At 35.3% G+C, this 19833-nt stretch overlaps 4 protein-coding genes across 5 annotated transcripts; 2 read left to right on the top strand and 2 right to left on the bottom strand.

The window, feature by feature from the left end:
* Nucleotides 1-3177: 3177 nt before the first annotated feature.
* Nucleotides 3178-3900, top strand: LOC148582010 (uncharacterized). The gene has a single exon (XM_088494978.1). It carries the CDS (start codon nucleotides 3178-3180, stop codon nucleotides 3898-3900), a length of 723 nt encoding a protein of 240 aa, XP_088351104.1.
* Nucleotides 3901-6005: 2105 nt separating this feature from the next.
* LOC107622706 (uncharacterized) lies at nucleotides 6006-9320 on the top strand. Its single transcript, XM_016324690.3, has 7 exons — nucleotides 6006-6024; nucleotides 6442-7112; nucleotides 7249-7301; nucleotides 7505-7569; nucleotides 7692-7770; nucleotides 8061-8363; nucleotides 8653-9320. Exons 2-7 carry the CDS (start codon nucleotides 6676-6678, stop codon nucleotides 8805-8807), a joined length of 1092 nt encoding a protein of 363 aa, XP_016180176.1. The 5' UTR covers nucleotides 6006-6024; nucleotides 6442-6675; the 3' UTR covers nucleotides 8808-9320.
* A 775-nt stretch (nucleotides 9321-10095) lies between these two features.
* Nucleotides 10096-14064, bottom strand: LOC107622707 (rhomboid-like protein 20). Of its 2 annotated transcripts, none has more exons than XM_016324692.3 (8): nucleotides 13837-14064; nucleotides 13588-13688; nucleotides 12868-13008; nucleotides 12509-12575; nucleotides 11851-12002; nucleotides 11651-11752; nucleotides 11076-11198; nucleotides 10096-10644 (listed from the first exon to the last, which is right to left on the bottom strand). In XM_016324692.3, the coding sequence occupies exons 1-8, from the start codon at nucleotides 13859-13861 to the stop codon at nucleotides 10477-10479; spliced, it is 879 nt and encodes a 292-aa protein (XP_016180178.1). In that variant the 5' UTR covers nucleotides 13862-14064; the 3' UTR covers nucleotides 10096-10476. The 2 variants fall into 2 exon arrangements, with proteins under 2 accessions (XP_016180178.1, XP_016180177.1); XM_016324691.3 differs by having other exon boundaries at nucleotides 11651-11755; nucleotides 13837-14052.
* A 1612-nt stretch (nucleotides 14065-15676) lies between these two features.
* Nucleotides 15677-18509, bottom strand: LOC107621315 (F-box protein At2g26850). Its single transcript, XM_016323344.3, has 5 exons — nucleotides 17089-18509; nucleotides 16876-16955; nucleotides 16530-16702; nucleotides 16250-16324; nucleotides 15677-16019 (listed from the first exon to the last, which is right to left on the bottom strand). Exons 1-5 carry the CDS (start codon nucleotides 17776-17778, stop codon nucleotides 15832-15834), a joined length of 1206 nt encoding a protein of 401 aa, XP_016178830.3. The 5' UTR covers nucleotides 17779-18509; the 3' UTR covers nucleotides 15677-15831.
* Between the last annotated feature and the right edge of the window lie 1324 nt (nucleotides 18510-19833).

Below are 19833 nucleotides of genomic sequence, written 5' to 3'. Positions count from 1 at the left end.
TAATGAATTAATCACTAAACCAACTTAAATTAATTAAGTTTCCTGTTATATTTTTTCCTCCGTTGCCTCATATCTTTAATTTTATTAAAATTACACACGTAAATCCGTTTTTGATTGACCCCCTTGGATAGAGCAACAAAACTTTTGTTACTTTAATTTTAGAAAAAGTATAGGATATCAACATATTATCTGTCAATTTATTGTCAATAATAATTAATTATTATATTTTAAATACATATATAAAGAGACACATCTAAAAAATATATCTATAAAGACACTTCTATTAAACACAACCATAAAAAAGACATTTTTATTAGACACATCCACGAAGACACTTTCATAAAACATAGTTATAAATAAGAGTTGGAAGAAGTTAGCAGATATGCTATTAGTAACGTAGCGGGACCGTTAATTTTAATATCTTTCTACCTGTTACAGAAGTCTGATCTTGTGTGATCTAATCTCTAGATTACACATATTTGAGTACATTTTATGTTAACAACACCGGTTATGTCTTTGTCACAGTAATTTGATTACATTAATCCTAGTACTTGGTGGAAGACACATCATGCGAGTTAGGGCTCCACATATTTGACCCTGAAAAAGGAATGCAGATTAGGTGTAGGATATCAACTTATCAAGCCACTCACTACCTGAGGCTGAAGGATTCAAAATTGAAATGCCATTTATCATGTGTCTGCTTAACTTGGAATCTTCTCCATCATGACACGATAAATCTGAGTTTTATCTGTGGTTATAAATTAAATGAAACATGAAGAAAATAAAGAAAATTCATTAACACTCTACTCTTGAGAGAATCTAAGCATTTTCAGTTGTTTCTCCTCATTGAAAGGCGATATAGCATTGTGATCATTCAGTGGCAAAGCCATCCATCTTCACATAATAATGGACCTCAATTTTCTGCTGTATTGTTGCTTAAACAGCAGGTTGCATGATAATAATAATAATAATAATAATAATAATAATAATAACTATCTTTTTAATATGGTATAGAGATCTAATTGAAAGAAAATATAAAAATTTAATTAAAAATTTAATAAAATTATAATAATCAATAAAATAATTAAAATTTTTTAATTAACCTTAAATGCTCAATAATAAGTTAAAAGATACGTATAATAATTTTTTTAAATAATTTTAATCAAACAACAATGATTTTTTGTTTCAATTAATATTTAAGAAGATGCCAATGAGCTATAACTCATATAGCATAGTCTTTCTATACTTACCTCAAAATCGCGGATTCGAGTCTCACTCCTAACTTTAGAAAAAAAAAATTTAATATTTAAGAATATAGTTATAAAAGACATACTAGGAGGCTAATGTCAACAGTAAATTTTAGAAGGTTAGATTTAATCGTATTTGTATAATTTTCTAGAGTGTTTGAGAATGTTATAGATGGTTTCGGAACGTTCTAGAATGTCCTAGAAGGTCTCGGAATATCCTAAAAGGTTCTAGAAGACTTTGGAAGATCATGAAATATTTTAGAAGAGTGTGGATGTATATAGAAGTATGAATAGTAGTATGAAATAATCTAGAAGTATTTAGAAAGCTGTGGTGGTATGATAGCTATTTGTAATGAAGGTTTTAGATGATTAATCTATACCATTGATTATATTTAATCATAACCATCCATTGAGGAGGTTGATGGCTATAAATAGGGAGTGAGAGTTAGTGTGTGAGTCATGTGTGAGTGATTTGTAACAAACACTTGAGCCATAAAGTGTTCTTTTCACCAAAACTTTATTTCTCTTGTGTTCTCTTGTGTTCTTAGCTTTCTTGCTAAGTATTTGAGGGTTAGGCTGACTTGGTCTTAGCTCAAGAGGTTGAGTAAGTTCGAGTGCTGGCACGGTAGTGTTGGAGTGTATCCAAGGCCGTGACAATTTGGTATCAGAGCAAGGTTCGAGAGGGAGCACAAATGGTTTGTGGGTATGGCTTCTAGTGTAACCATGGAGCATGTTGAGTCTCAAAGAGGAAGGGACGTTATTCCTTCTCAATGGGGAGGCAAGAAGGTCTGTTCTTCAAGTGAGCCTAGAGGTAAGGACTCTAAGTTCTTAGAAGAGAGAGTTTCTATGTTGGAGAATGTTCTATCCTCTGTGGATGAGCGCTTCCAAATGATAGAACATGACAAGGAGACCCTCGAGACTTACGTATTGGGAAAACTAGATGCTTTCAAAGAAAGCATGCTCCAAATCGAAGAGAAGTTTGAGAATTCCTTGAAGCTATTTGAGAAAGTTCGAGTTTGGTTCGAGAAGGCAAAATCTCGACCAACCATTATAATAAGGGAGATGACAAAGATTGATCTCCCAAAGTCAAAGGAGTTCAAGGGCGTGAGGGACGCTCGAGAGGTGGAGAACTTCCTATAGCAAATGGAGAGGTACTTTGAAGGCCAAAAGGTGATCGAAGAAGCAATAAAGGTACGCACTGCAGCTCTCTACCTTTCTGATAATGCTACTTTGTGGTGGAGGAGAAAGTGCGTATACATGGAAAAGGGTACTTGCAACATAGCCACATGGAAAGATTTCAAAAAGGAGTTAAAAAGACAATTATTCCCTGAGAATGTGGTTTATGAAGTAGGGAAGAAATTGAGGGAGTTGAAGCACAAGAGTACTAGCGACTACGTAAGGGAGTTCACTACTCTTACGCTTCAAATCCCCAACTTAGCATCAGAGGATGCATTATTCTTCTTCATTGATGGACACTCCAACCTTGGGCAAATCAAGAACTACAAAGAAGAAATGTTAAGGATGCTGATGAAGTCATCGTGGTGGCCGAATCACTCACTGAGTATCATAAGGAAGACTCTAAACCTAAGTCTTTCCCCAAACCTAGTTCTACTAAAGGTGGGAGAGACAAGGAGAAGAGTTTCTCAACCAAGAAGGAGGGGAAATACTCTTCAAAGAAAGAGTATGAGGAAAAGAAGAAGGCTTTTGTGCCCAAAGGAGGATGCTTTATGTGCAAGGGACTACACCAAATGAAGGACTGTCCCAAGCTAGGGACTTTGGCGTCTATTGCCGAGGAACGAGAGGTCCAAACTCAAGTAAATGAGTGTGTTGGATCTATCCAACTCATGAATGCTGTGAAGGGCAAAGAGACAAGCACCGCAGAAAAGAAAGACTTGATGTATGTTAAAGCCTTTATCAATGAAAAATCGTCATGACTATGATCGACACTGGTGCTATGCACAACTTCATCATGCCTGATGAAGCAAAGAGGCTTGGGTTGAAGATCACCGAAAAGAATGGCTGGTTTAAACCCATGAATACCAAGGGTGAACCCCTTAAGGGAGTAGTAAAGTGGGTTGAGATGACTCTTGGTTTTTGGAAGGGCCTTGTGGATTTCTCAGTAGCACCCATGGACGATTTCAAAATAGTCATCGGGATCGATTTACAAAGGAAGACAAATATAATACATATGCCATACTACGACATAGTATGCGTCATGGAGAAAGGGTCTCCATGCATGGTCCCTACAGTCTCTAAAGTTGGAGGACCACCGATGTTCTCTGCTATGCAACTTAAGAAAGGGTTCAAGAAGGGGGAGATTACATATTTAGCTCTATTACAAGAGGAGTCAACACTTGAAAGAGAAGACGTTCCTCCCAAAATCAAGGAAGTCCTTGAAGAAAATAAGGATGTGATGCCTCCCGAGTTGCTAAAACAACTACCACCTAGGAGGAAGGTGGACCACAAGATTGAATTGGAGTCAGGAGTAAAGCCGCCTGTCTCAGCACCTTATAGGATGGCACCGCCAGAACTTGAGGAGTTGAAGAAGCAACTTAAAGATTTTCTAGATGCTGGATTCATCCGTCTATCGAAGGCACCTTATGGCGCACTAGTCTTGTTCCAAAAGAAGCATGATGGTTCGTTGAGATTATGAATCGGCTATCGAACACTTAACAAGGTAACCATCAAGAACAAATACCCTATTCCTTTGATAGCCGATTTATTTGATCAACTTGGTAGAGTCAAGTGGTTCTCAAAACTGGATTTGCGGTCAGGATATCACCAAGTGAGAATTGCTGATGGTGATGAGCCTAAAGACCACGTGTGTCACGATGTATGGATCGTATGAGTGGTTGGTGATGCCTTTTGGCTTGACCAATGCTCCTGCGACCTTCTGTACCTTGATGAAAGAGATCTTTCGATCTTACCTTGATCGGTTTGTAGTGGTCTACTTGGATGACATTGTTGTCTATAGCAATACCTTGGAGGAATATGTAGAATACTTACGAACTGTGTTCAAAATCTTGCGAGAGAATAATCTTTATGTGAAGAAGAAAAAGTGTTCCTTTGCAAGGGATGAAGTCCACTTCTTAGGACACATCATTAAAGATGGAACTCTCTGCATGGATCAAGGAAAGGTGAAGGCTATCAAAGAATGGGAGTCGCCAAACAAAGTATCTGAATTGAGGTCATTTCTTGGGTTGGCTAATTACTATCGGAGGTTTATCAAGGGATACTCCGCCAAGGCTGCACCATTAACTGATTTTCTCAAGAAGAATCACTCTTGGGAATGGTCAAAGAAGTGTCAAAAGGCCTTTGATGAGTTGAAGACTGCTATCACAAAAGGACCAATACTAGCACTACCCGACTACTCAAAGGTGTTTAAAGTCCACACCGATGCTTCTAACTACGCCATTGGAGGGGTTTTGATGCAAGAAGGACATCCTATTGCCTTTGAGAGTCACAAGTTGAATGATACAAAGAGGTGATACACCGTCTAAGAAAAGGAGATGACCGCAGTGGTGCATTGTTTGAGAACTTGGCGTCACTACTTGCTTGGTTCACACTTCATCATCAAGACAGACAATGTGGCTACAAGTTACTTCCAAACACAGAAGAAGTTAAGCCCCAAACAAGCTAGGTGGCAAGATTTGTGGTAGCAGATGCGCTGAGCCGTAAGGCTGAGTTGGCAGCCATTTTCATGGTCGAAGGAGATATTTTGCATACCATCAAGGAAGGGTTGCATCATGAAGACCAAGATGAACTGAGTAGAGGTGACTCGAGTCGTACTCCGCCTGTGGTGATTAGATCCTTTGATAAAGAAATCGAAGAGATCTTAGCTAATCGCGTCGTGCGACGAAGAGGAGTACTACCAAGTATCCAATACTTGATCAAGTGGAAAAGACTCCCGATAACCGAAGCTAGCTAAGAAGTTCGTGAAGATTTGTGGCAATTCCAAGAACACCTAGAGAGCACTGTCATAAATAGAACGCGACGAGGACGTTCGCGCATTAGGTGGGGGAGAATGTCACGGTAAATTTTAAAAGGTTAGATTTAATAGTGTTTGTATAGTTTTCTGAAGTGTTTGAGAATGTTCTAGATGGTTTCAGAACGTTCTAGAATGTCCTAGAAGGTCCCGGAATACCCTAGAAGGTTCTAGAAAACTCTAGAAGAGTGTGGATGTATATAAAAGTATGAATAGTAGTATGGAATAATCTAGAAGTGTTTAGAAAGTTGTGGTATGATAGATATTTGTAATGAAAGTTTTAGATGATTAATCTAGACCGTTGATTAAATTTAATCCTAACCATCTATTGAGGAGGTGGATGACTATAAATAAGGAGTGAGAGTTAGTGTGTAAGTCATGTGTAAGTGATTTGTAATAAACACTTGAATCATAAAGTGTTCTTTCCACCAAAATTTTCTTTCTCTTGTATTCTCTTGTGTTCTTAGCTTTCTTACTAAGTATTTGAAGGTTATACTGACTTGGTCTTAGCTTAAGAGGTTTAGTAAGTTCGAGTGTCGGCACGATAGCGTTAGAGTGTGTTCAAGACCGTGACACTAAGGTTTCTCGCATATAAAAATTAATGTGATTATTTTATAATGGAAACTCAGGTGCAGTTGACTTCACCTGAAGTTGATAGTTGAGAGCTGTTAGATAATTTGACTGATTTGACTAAATTTTCATCTAACAGTTCTCAACTATCAACTTCACGTGAAGTCAACTGCACCTGAGTTTTCACCATATTTTATTTATTTATTCCTCGTTAAGTTATAAGTCATGGCTCCGAGTTTACATGGCAGGTGTGGTGTGCTTGGTTGAAATGTGCTCATAGAGATTGGTGTGTTCCGGGATCTGTCAAAAGACTTTTTGAGAGCTGGGTTGGAGCTCCGAGTCAGAAGTCTGAGCATAAGAGGTGGATGACAAGCTTCTTTGCGATTATTTGGAACATATGGTTGGAGCGGAATAGCAGAGTCTTCCAGAATTCAGAGACAGATGTTAATGGAATTATAAATAGATCGTTTTTGAGATATAGGGAATGGTGTGATATTGATCCGTTTGGTTGTTGATGGCTATATCAGAAATGACAACGGATTATACCTTGACTTGTGTTTTACTTGTGCTGTGTAGGTCTCTTATGCTCCACTTTTGTATTGAGCTTCTTTTATTAAAAAAAAAAAAGAAAGTTATAAGTGATGACCCACATACACGATACACTCAAAATTATGAAATTAAAAATTGAAAAGGGAAAAAAAAGAAAGTAGTGATAGAATCATTGAATTTTGAGTTGAGCGCACAAAAACAGGAGAAAAAGAAACCTGTTTCGAAATCCCTCCATTTTCTTCTGAATTGGATCAGCATCACCAAATAAATTTCCAGAAAAAATCATAAAATCCACACACAGAAAGTAATTAGGGTTAGGGCGTCATGCCTTACCTTGTCCGCGAGAATCTCTTCATCGGAAACATCAGCGACGCGGCGGAGATCCTCCAGAACGGTGGAGGTGGCGGTGGTGCCGGAGGAGGAGACTTCACACACATACTCTCCGTCCTCAGCTCCGCCTCCATTTCCTTCTTCTCCGAATGGCGCCCATCCGTCTCCATCCCCGTAAAGGAGATCAACAAGGTCTACGTCTCCGGCGCCGGCAGCGGTGACTCCGGCAAGTGTGCCTTGTCGCCGGAGAAGCTCCTCTACTCTCTCGAGTACGCCGGACGTGACCTCAAGCTTGTGAGGATGGCGGTGCCTCTGAAGGACACGGAGAACGAGGACTTGCTTGATTACCTCGAAGTTTGCATCGACTTCATTGATCGTAGCAGGAAGGAAGGTTCCGTTTTGGTTCACTGCTTCGCTGGAGTTTCTAGAAGGTTCCACCACTCTTCCTTTCTTTTGTTAAAACTTTTTTACCTTCGTTTTTATTTTTCATATTTTAACTTTTTAAGGAAGAAGAAAGCGTTTTGATTATTATTATTATTAATTTTTCCTCCGGTTGTTTTGTTGCAGTGCGGCAGTGATTACGGCGTATTTGATGAGAATGGAAAATCTCTCTCTCGAAGGTGTGATACTTCCCTTTTTAGAATGCTCAACTTTAATTACAAGCTATTTTGAAAGCTTCTGTTACTGCCACTGTGAATATCATCATCAGTGTCTATGTAAATATGAGTGTCTTCTCTAATTCGGGCTTATTTTCTGAAAGTAGAACCATTGAAATATTGACATTTCTCAATCTTATATGATGTTATCTTTTCCCCCCCTGCAGATTCCCTTGAATCATTAAGGAAGAGCTATGAATTTGTTTGCCCCAATGATGGCTTTCTTGAGCAGGTGTGATATGAATGGGGTCAACTTTGTATGACTTGCTGATATCTTAAGTCTTCTGTAACTTATTTTATCTACCAATTAGAACTATTGCATTATTTATTTTTATTTATTTTCTCCTGCTCTAGTTGAGAATGTTCGAGGAGATGGGCTTCAAGGTTGATCACTCCAGTCCTATATATAAGCGCTTTCGTCTGAAAATACTTGGTATGGAACTATGGATCCATCTCCCTGTTATGTTTTTCTGGTAACTTGCATTCTTGCTAATGTTCCAAGGTGGCATAGAGAATAAATACAAGTACTATTTGTTTAGAATTTTGGTTCTACTTGTATGGAAAATTGTTGGTTGCTTCTAAGCTACATGTCATAGATTTTCTGGTTGCATGACACATTGTATGCATATAATCCATTAGTCTACTATACTATGAACACTGAAGTTCTCAACCCTTAATTGATGTCGTCTTATGTAACATTTGTCTTTGTCCATTTTCTTTCAGGTGAGAGTCATTTCTCGGGGTCGAGAATAGACAGTTCCAAACTGGGTGCAGACCCTGGCATGCCTGTCCAAATTTCTTCAGATGTTGAAGGAGCTACTAAAGTAGAAAATAATAGGAGTCCTACATATCGCTGTAAGAAGTGCCGACGAATTGTCGCATTGCAAGAACATGTTGTGGATCACATTCCTGGTGAGGGTGAGACGTCCTTTGAGTGGCATAAGCGAAGAAGTGGCAATCCTTTCAACAAGTCTAATGAATCGTGTTCGTCCATATTTATTGAGCCTCTCCGGTGGATGAAAGCTGGTAAGAAAGCATTCACTACAATACTAGTGTCTCTGTTTCGGCAATTACCTATGACGTCAGTGCAGAGTATTTTAATAATTCTGTAAATGAGTGGTCTTAAACATTTTGAAGTGTATCCAATTCTTTTCTTGCTTTGCTATCTTGGAGCATTTCTGGGTGGTTCCCTTAACCATATCTCATTAAGTAGACTGATGTACATATATTTGATTCTTTGGTGATATACACTGGTTGAGACATATATATGCATAAAAAGTGCCAAATTCTTTGTACTGATATCTCTTTCACTCAGTTGAGGAAGGCGCGTTGGAGGGAAAACTGTCATGCGTTCATTGCGATGCCCGTTTGGGATACTTCAACTGGGCAGGCATACAGTGCAGCTGCGGAAGCTGGATAACCCCAGCTTTTCAACTCCACAAAGGCCGTGTAGATATAAGCCCTGTATGAACCTAGTTGTAAAACTTTATGCATATCCTCTTTCCTTGATAACGGATGCCACCTATATTCTTTTTGTTGCTCCTGGACCCATCAAATTTTCCAAGCTGGTCTATTGCCAATGAAGTTGTTGAGGGAGAGGATTAAAGTCTTGTTTCCATGGACCTGGCTGTATTCTGCTCAGTTATTGCAGGCTCAACCAATGCAATTGTGAGGGGGAGGATTCTAGTCTTCTTCCACTTCTCTTGCTTCTTGCTGAATGGATTTAAGAGATATTATGCATTTCTAATACATAATGAGGCACGAGTTGGGTTTTCCATATTTGAGTTTGTTTCCTTGAAAATTAAGGTTGTGAGAAGAAAATGATCTCCCTTGTATCGTGTTTTTCACTTTTTCTATTCTTTATCTGCATTTAGTTTTATTTCTTTTCCATGGTGTTAAGAGATCCGTACTGTCGAAATCAATGAATGAACGAATCATCGATTACTTGAATACCAATGCATTTCGTGGCTGGCGTTTATTGTCTGTGATCCTTCCCTTGCATTCTCTTTTTTAATGCTTGGATTAGATAGCTAAATTAGAATGTACGTATTTAGCAAAAGATGGAACTAATTAGATGTATTGTAATATAAAACATTTTTCTTTTTAGCGTAGCGGGGATGTCGTTAAGAGCATGAGGTCATACAGAGGAATTATTCTGATTGTTTTATACTTAACCAAGTTTTGTATGCAAATTTCGATGGTAAAACCATTGCCATATATTTAAATCACAGAACCACCTCATTCTTGAGAAGATTTGTGTGTGTAATCCTGCAGGATCTACTAGCTGCATACTTTCGTCTTTGCTCAAACTATCTAGTTGATATCTTCCTTATTGTTGGAACTTAAGTATTGACATATGTATAGATTTTTCCACGTTACAATTGCAGTGACACATCGCTAACCAATATTTGTATCAACGTTTTAAGAACGCCCAATAAATAAATATATGCATTAATCGGAGTCAATTAGGCACCGACTTTCTATGCCCATCATCTCATTTTACAAAATTTCTGAATCATATTTCCATACTACATCGGCATACTAATCTTGAGATGTGATCATGGGATTACATGAAATTTTGGAGTCCGTTTCAATTTCAAGTGTTTCTGCTTTTTTATAATTGTGAAGGAACGGAAACCATGAATGAAATCTCCCTTTTTTTTCCTTTTTCCTTTATGAACATTGAAAATGAAAACGAGAAACGGAAACAAAAACCAAATACTTTCCTTTTCTCTTTCTATTTTATATAGGGGGAGAGTAAATAAAAAAATTGCTTTCATAGACAACAGCATCAAAATGTACTACAAAGAAGAACCTGCCACTTCAGATATCCGATTCAACATCTCATCAAAGGATAAGCAATTAAGCATGATTTCCATATTGTGCAAGTTATTTGTACAGGCTTCTAAATTCTCATTCATCTATCAATTAACAATCCTGTGATGGATATCTAAACATTCAAGTTAAGGTGGAAAAAAAATGATTACCGTAAAGGAGGAACCCTGAGGATGATAAATACCATGAATCCCTCAAGTTCATAAACATCCTCACATCATGATTAGTGTATTCCTTATACTTCATCATTTGTGCGTATCACTTCGGAACAATGTCGCTCTCGTTACACGGAACATTTACGGAATTAATGGGACTGCGCCTCTAGAAGGATGTTTGTGGCCACATTGACATCATTTCTGGCCTGCACCAGTGCTTGTCTTGCAGAGTTCCTGTCGAAACCCATCGAAACAAGTGTAGTGATCGAGTCCTCTGATGGTTCTACTGCATATTGTACTGGAGCAGGGTAGTTTCTCTGCAACCACCATATATAATACTTCGGTCAGCCAACAAAAATACCGATAATTAGTTAGGAAAAAGAAGAAAAAACCATATATTTTTCATGCAACAAATGTTCGCATTGAACGGAATGCTATAAATGAGTTCATCAAATTGCAAAGCACAATGAATTTTTCAGCTAAATCTCCTACTTCAAAGGGTGAGACATGTTTTGATAAGGCAATCCAAGAAAAGCTCCATGATGCTCAGTTGTAGTTCGTAGCTACAAGGGTTACTTGAAACTGCTGTATCACATATATACCAATCCAAGAGGGAATCATTCTTATTACATAAGATGCTAATATAATGGCTGCATAGAAATCTGAACAAGTACTAAAATCATAAATGGATAGCTCCATAGTAATGGAAATCGAACAATATTAGTTACAGCTACAAAGTAAAACTTGCCTCCATTTGGTGAGTTGGATAGGATGGTACGTTTCCCGCAACATTCCTTGTTGATGGGCCTCGTGGACTCCCCATAGATGGCAATGAAAATCGTGAGAAGAAGGATGAGATGAAATCTGGGAACTGCAAAGCATCAACACATCAGCACAAATGAGTAAAAACAAGAAGTTCCCTGTAATCACTTGGTGTATAATAATCTATACTGCATAGTCATTGAAAAGGGTTTAAATTTTAAATAATTGGATTAAGTGTGAAAGGAAAAGGTCTGAACATAAAAATTGTTTGTTTTTTTGTAATTGTGTGTGTGGTGTGTAAATCGTGAGGTAAGCGTGTTATATTGCCAATCTCAAAGGAAATTGGTATAATTTACCCAAAAAGTTACTCATAGGTGAAAGATTGATTTGGCTCAAACCAATTTCAACTAAACCTATTCCTATAAATTTATACACACATTACTTAATGGAAGCTTGTATTAATAATAATGGATAAACAAATTACAGGCCATCTGAATTGCTGTCACATAATTTTCAAAATTAAAATAACAGAACAAACCTATATTGTAGATTCAAAATTACCTTTGCTTTGCGGATATAAAAGACATTCAAACGGTACAAGGATCCCGCAAGGATGCCACACATTCCTGGTAAGAGGGACCTTCTCCATGATGATAACACAAGCTGCTAAAATAACATAAATTACCTTTACGTCTCTGAATGGTTCAGAACATGCATATAGTTATTAATATATAAGCACAAATAGTTCAGTTATGATTTACCTGCAAACCAGCTAGATATATGAATGACTTATCAGAGAAGGGGATACCAAATACACGAATCCGTGTTGAAACTGGAATGTCTAAGAAAAAAGGTACATATGAAGCAAATATGAGACCATAAGGTCCAGGAGTGACTAGCTTCGCTGCAGGATCTGCAAGAGTGAGCATACAACTTCAAATGCAAGAATTTCAAAACATTCTTACTTAAAATATTTTATTTGGACAGAGCTTTAAACATCAAATCAGAATAAGTGACATACAATTACCAACCAAATAATAGCACCATAAATAGACAACCGCTCTATCTAAATTAAAAAAAAAAAACAAAGGCACCAAAGATGTTTAAGTTAATGAAGCCCAAAGTTGTATCAACATAAAAATCTCATATAAAGAGAAGTTCCTTGTCAATGGATAACCATATATGTTGTTGTATATGCTCAGTACTAACTCTGTTTAGAATGCCCACCAAAAGCAAAAATGTCAAAAGACAACGAAGAAAAAAATTGAAGGAAAACTAAGCACCATAGAAGTGAGTAGTGACATGCACAACAAAGAAAGATGGAGCAAAATATATTGAAATAAGATGCAGCATAAAGAGATTCATCAAAGTTTGAGTGAAAGGCATGTTATTTATAACAATCAATAATGAGAATAATACCTCTAAGGAGTGCTAAAGAAATCACCTCAAACAGTAGAGAAGTTAATACGGAGAACACGATAAATACCTGCACAGAAGGGTACAGACAGACATTTTAGAACTACACATAGTAATCTAAGACAAAGCACTTCTCCCTCTTGTCATGTAAGATCGGCATACTAAAGTGCAGATGGAGGGAAAAAGGGAGATGCAGGTATATATGTTGAAAAATGAACATAATAGTATAATACATTTAAAATGCATAAATCTGCAACGATATATAAAATCTCATACTATTCTATGCCTAACGTTTCATTAACTGAACTTGGTTTCAGAGTAATTCTAGAGAAATTTATAAGCATAAACATAAAACTACTTACCGAATATTTGTTGGAACCTATCTGTCTCTCAAAAACCCTGAAGTAGTATAGCAGGTAAAGTCCAAACATCATCTCTGGTGTCGATGAGAATGCAAATACAGACATAATCAATTTCCAGAGACGAAGCTTTCCAAAAATATCCTGCCAGAAATACAAGAACAAGGGAGATGTTATGGTCTTGTTTGAGTGACTATAAAATTGTAGCCTTTCAAGTGTTCATTATATACTATAGAGTGCAAAACATGAACAAGTATCAGAAGATTTCTTAGTACATATTCTCCATTAGATTTGTTCACTGATAGCAGAAGTGCATAACCCCTCAGTGTCCTTACTAACATTCCAAGAAAAACAATGAAAAAAATCCGAATCTCAAAGTCACAGCAATAGAAATCTAACCACTAATATCAAATCCCCCATCTCTCCGTAAGTCCTCTATCACATGGTTAACATACCATACAACTAATCTGGCACCTTAAGTAGAAGTAAACTAAAACAGTATCATGACCTAATCTACATTAAAATCCAAATAATTGCATTGGAAAGAGTAATCTGAATAAACCCAGCAGATCAAAATCAACTCAATCCTAAAACACTTGAAAACTAAAACCCAGACCCAATTGTACATACATCCCTAAAAGGAAACCCAATGAACCTGATTACATGATACAAATAGAATCCCAAATTCAAAAATAAATAAAATAAAAAGGTAAAAAGGGCCACCTGATAAGACAACCCCAGAGAGTTGAAACGACCCTGGATCCCAAAGAAGATTGTGAAAAGCGCTGAGGCGATGATGAAAGCCCTTGTGACCGGAGCATTTGCTGTAACATAAACAAATCATCAATATGCGAATCGAAAAGACGCAAACTTTGTCACATAAATGAGAAATTGAGCTTAAAAAGAAAATTGGGGTGTGAAAAATTCAACACCCCAGATGATTGAATGGGTAGGGAGAGAGAATTGACGCACTAAAACCAGAGGGGCCTCCGTTCATCTTCGCAGTGTTAGCAGAAAGCAACAACCTTTTTCAGTGGCTGTAATCTTTTGTGTTTGTTGCTCTTCTGGGTTGTTCTTCTCTTTACTCTCTCTCGCTCGCAACCTTGGTTCTTCCCTTCTCCCCTGTTCTGTTTTCTTCTTCTTTCCCTTTTCTCTTCTTGGCGTAAATTTTTTTTCCCCAATAACAGTGGTATTTTATTCACTAAAAAAAATAAATATAATGACAAGAAAAATAAAAAATATACAAGAAGTTAACATAGATGGTAAATATTTTATAATGGAAAAGTCTAGGGCAGCAACTTTATTAAATTTTGGTCAGCATGTTACCAGCAAAAAAAAGTGAGTCATTGGATGAAATCTCACACCAATCTCACACCATTAAAATCATCATTGATGGCTATTTGATGGCTACAAATTACAAAAGTTGCTGGCCCCTAACACTCCTCTTTTATAATTTAATCAATAAGTTTTATTTTAAGTCTAAAAAATCCTAAGAGAAAAATAATAAGAGAAATGCTAGGGGCAGCAATTTTTGTGTTTTGTAACCATGAATTGGTCATTAATAGTGTTTTTAATGGTGTGAGATTACATTTAATGGTTAAATGCTGGCCAGAAAACACAAAAGTTGCTAGCCCCTATATTTTTCGAAATAATTTTTAGAGGAGTACTAGGGGGCAGCAGATTTTGTGAGTTGTAGCCATCAATTAGCCATCAATAGTGTATTTAATGGTGTAAGATTTCATCTAATAATAAATAATCACTCATTTTCTTTTTGTTAGCTAAGTGTTAGCCAGATTTTAATAAATCTGCCCTATACTTTCCCTAATTTTTATAAGCTATATATAATAAAAGATATTTAATAAAAAGGAATTTATACACCAAATTTTCATATCTTTTATATAGTAAAAATAAAAGTGAATATTATAAATTATATATAATAAAACGAACTTTAAGAAAAAATAGTATATGTTAAAGCTCTAAAATATTTATTTATTGACATTGAATTTGATTAATTGGTTGATGGAAAAGAGAAGGATGAAAATAAAAAAAATTAAGATATTTGACTTCTTTTGGTTCTTTGGAATATTCTATGTATAGTCTGTCGACCTCTTTCTTGGAATGAGGCATGTGCTAGGTAAATTCCTGTTGAGTACTTGAGTTATTTAACTTTTTATTTTTTAAGAAAATCAATTTAAATATAAGACCAAAATTAGTAACATTATTTGAGTTTATAAACCTGTTCAGAGATTGATTAATTTAACGTTTATATTTTCATAAAATTGAAGTGCTAATTTAAGTAATCTCCATCATCTAGATACCCATAGAGAAACATTCAAATACTTATCCCATTGAAATTTCAAATTTTAGGAATTAATTTGGGCATTAAAAACTAGAACAAAATTTTTTATTCGGCTGAATAAGTATCATTTTTAGAATTTTGATTAATTCATACAGATTGCAAAGGAGATTTTAAGTCTCCTAATATTTTATTTTCTTTTTGTCTTCGAGTTTATATTTAAGATGTCAAAATACCTATCTCTTCAATCATTTCACATTGGTAGTAAAAAAGAACAAATTAGGGCATTGTTATATGCAACAAGTCAATAAAACATAATTGTGTTTAACACAAACACATTAACAAATATATGTCATAATTTATAACTAAATGGTTTAATTCTTTAACAATATGTAATGTTATCACTCCATAAAGTGTATTAGAGATGAACACTAGGACCAACATTGTGGATTAAGAAAGAGAATGAGCATAGCTAGCAAGAAAATATATAACATATACACTACTATAAATTGGCAATAGAGTGTGTTAAGGAGTGTGTGAAAATTCATCCAATGTAGTACTCTTTAGTCTTTTCTATGCTATACCTTTTGTTAGGAATGACATCATTCAATGACAAATTCATCCTTGTAACAATTAAAATATACAAAGATCTAAGCTATGAGTCAACTCATTCATTCAACAGTTTTGGTTGGCCAGAGGCTTTTCCACGTTGTAATCTCCTCATTGCTATGCAGCTTCCTAATTCCACCATAGAAACCATCTATTTCATTTCCTTCTTCTCTATGATGCTTCCTGTTTATCATGGTTTGTCTCCACCTTGAACCAGGGGTGTATTGGTTGAACTCCAAAATCACCATATCTGTCACAAATTACCACTTTGTCACATAAATCAACTCAAACTTTGTTTACCAATGACCAAAGCCAGAAAGGACAAACCCATGATTTATATGTGTAATTAATTACTAAAAGTGGTTTATGACATAAGACTCTATAAATGATTATGTGAAAAATCCTGTCATACCAGAGATGCAACAAAACGAAAGCTCAATTTAATGGGGGAGAAAAATGTAAAAAAGTGGATTCTCTTACCATTTTTGTGACAAAGGCACTGGTTTGCATATCCTTGACATGATTCCAAATGACCAATGACACCATACCACCAACCTAAAACAATACAATTAAAGCAAAAAAATTAGTAAATGTAGGTAATCAAACACACACACACACATAAAACTTATAAATTAAAAAAAAAAATTTAAAAACATCAATGGTTGTTGACCAAAGTGTTATACAATTCTTCACATGGGATAATTTAGAAACTAGTCCATTGAATCAGAACCATTGATTTGATACATTTCATCAGACATACCATATGGAAACTCTTTATTTCTCCTCCACTGGATCTCAATATGATCACCAGGTCTTAAGTCATCTAAACAATCAGAGATATGAAGAACATGTGGAGAATTGTCAATTGGTGGTACTCTCAACCTGTCCCATTGTATGTTTTCTTCAGTTGTCCATCTTCCATTAGGTGAGTACCTGCCAGAAATTATGAACTTATTCATGTTAAAGAGAGCTACGAGTTTTCACACTTCAACATTATAACTCTGAAAATTGTCTAAATGCAAAGATTTCAGACAATTTGGAAGTCTAATTAACCACATTAGATTGGACTAAGCTCAACTATGAAGGAGTAAAATCTTTCAACATACCTTGCCTGAAAGGTGTCAGTTCTAGAGTCATAGCACAAAAGAGCATCATAACATGAAAGCATGAACCCAGCATGACCATTCTGAAAAAGGAAAAGTGGAAATCAATTATAAAGAAATACAGTATCCCAATGAAGTTTAATCACTGTGCAATATTGGCAACCTACCAAAATCAACAAACAGGTTATTATTATCAGCAATTGGTTAATTAATTACCTCACGGTTATAGACTTGAGCAGGGAACCAAAACATGCCACTCTCAAGAGAAAGATACAAAGCCATGGTTGAATCTTCAGGCAATGAGTTCCTTAACTTATTATCACCCTTTCCTGTTCTTGGTTTGAGCCATAGGAATGGGGAAAAACTACGAAGAGAAGCAAATATTCCTCTCTGATTGCTTTGGTTGAACATCTTCTCTTTGGTTCTTGAAGCTACATGGCATTGCCATTGCCTATAAGCAACATCACCTATCACTTTACCCCATTTTCTCTCCATGTGTTTCTGCCATAGATAATCACTTCTGCTTCTGTCCATGAGAGATTTGCACACTGCTCCCACACGGCATAGTTCAGCAGGTGAAAGGTGCTCAAGGACAATCTCTAATGGCAAATCAGGCAAATCCAACAGAGAAACCATGTTTTTTTCCTTTTCCCCATTATTATTCACTTTATTAGACACCAAACTCTTCTTCTTTAGCGGCATTCCAAGAGAGAATTGAAGAAAACTAAGACCAATAATGCTTCCTTTCTTGACCCTAGAAATCAACACACTTGGAAGATTCCCCAAGAACCAAGTTGAAACTAGTTTTGATTCCCTACCACTACTATCTCCTCTACAGTGTGGTTTTCTGGTGAAGGACTTGGAAAGGATCACAAAGGACACAAAAGATATAAGGAAGTAAAGCATTGTGATTTGTACTTGGAGGTTGGATTTCAAAAGGGTCTATATATTTAGCAGAAGAAAAAGAAACAAGGAAAAGTGTTTCTACTGTTACAAAGAAAATATTTAAAAACAAGATCCACCATTGGAAGAAGAGTGAGTATTGGTTAGGCCAAAGTAGTGCCTTAAAAATCTCAATGCAATGCTTTCATAGAAGGACTTGTGTAGACTACACAACCGACAAGGCTTTTTGTTCTCTCACAAAAGATGGTTAGTTAAAGCAAACACTTCTCTCGCACAGGACATGGAACAAACACCTAGAATGCACAAAGTGAATTCCAACATAGAAAAGAGAGGGGGCAACAACAACATGTACCACCAGTGGGAGGCAGCTGGCACTGATTGATGATGGTGTTCTTATGATCTTTGTTTGGTTATTACTAGATTGTAATCATGACCCCCAAAAGAGACATGCCCATGATGTTCTTTTGGATCATATCAAAAATCTAAATTCAAAATCAAAATCAATGAACTCATTTGCTGTGAACTTTTGACATATCATATCTGGGAATTACAAGCTGAAAATCACTCTGCTAAATGCAAATACTAAAAACACCTATTTAAACCAAAAAAAAAAAACTTAGGTAACAACAATAATAATAATATATGGTCACCAATTATGGTACATGCATATCACCCTAACTCCAAATACTAAAATATGACAATGGAGTTTAAAATGTAACTAAATTATATATATATATATATATATATATATATATAAATAAAAGAAGATAAGATGATGTATGCAATTTTATGTAATATATAGTATTATTATTGTTGTTGTTGTTGTTGTTATAACTAAATACAAAGTGGGGCCCCTTTTAATTGAATTAAAAGTTTCTATTACTTTAATCACAACTCATTAGTGTGTGAATATGTGTGGCGTGATTGTGTAAAAGAAGAGAAAGGAAAGGGACTACTATCTGAAAAAAGAAAAAAAAAATGAATGAATGATGGGGGATTTTAATTAAATTAAAAAGTTTATGTTACTATTAAATTAAAACTAGAATATTATAAATGTAAAAGATAGATGAGTGAATGACACACAATTGGGTGTGTTAACATCACGAGGGGTTGCAACGGCATTAAAAAGATGTACCTGTTCCTTTGCCTAACTTCCACCAAACTCACTCAAACAGCACCAACAATGCAATGTGTATTGAAAAAGCTCAGAATTATTATTGATTTATCTGACACACACATTTTCCATACTCATTACTCAAAAACCAAAAATTGTGTCCTAAATTGGTTCAGAACTCACCAAAAGAGAATTTATTACATGTTATTGTAATAGATTCAAAGTAAAAATTCAGATGCAGTCAACTTCATGATGTAAAGTTGATAGTTTAAAATCGTTAGATAAAAATTTAGTTAAATCAGTACTATTAATTTCACATAAGTTTTCACCTAGATTCAATACGCATTTTAAATTTATTGATAACATTTTGTGCTTATTTTTCTTAGGATTTAGTGACACTTGCTAAGGTGTTAAATATAAAACGTTTTCTTATTGAAAATTGAAAATTTTAAGGCTTACAGCATTTTTGTACTGCATTTATTTTTTCAAAAATAATTAAATACTTATTTTAAATAATTTTAACAAGTAGTAGCAAAATTCTCTTTTTTTTATAAGTTATAAATATTATAAATTTAAAAATAAAATTGTAAATATTTTTAAACCTGTATTAAATATTTCCTTCATCTATAAATAAGTGTTTTAAATTTTAATATTTTTTTTCAGACGCTATTATTTTAGAGTTTTAACATAATATTAGCTATTTTTTTTACTAATTCTATTCTTATTATAATCTCTTTCAACTTGTAGTAATAATTTTATAATTTACCGAAAAGGTCTTTTCTATTAAAATAATATAAATTTATTTTAGAGTTGTATATTTAAATAATCTCTTAATAATATACATACTATTTTATATTTTTTATTAAAAAAAGCTAATATTTATTGCTTTGTTTCACCAGAAAAGGACGTGGGACCAATATTACAATGCTTTGTTGTGTGTGATA

The sequence above is a fragment of the Arachis ipaensis genome, chromosome B10 (assembly GCF_059453495.1).
Source record: "Arachis ipaensis isolate K30076 ecotype BB chromosome B10, ASM5945349v1, whole genome shotgun sequence".
Classification (NCBI taxonomy): Eukaryota; Viridiplantae; Streptophyta; class Magnoliopsida; order Fabales; family Fabaceae; genus Arachis; species Arachis ipaensis.
Note: the sequence above shows the minus strand (reverse complement) of the source record. Positions and strands in the feature narration are given on the sequence as shown.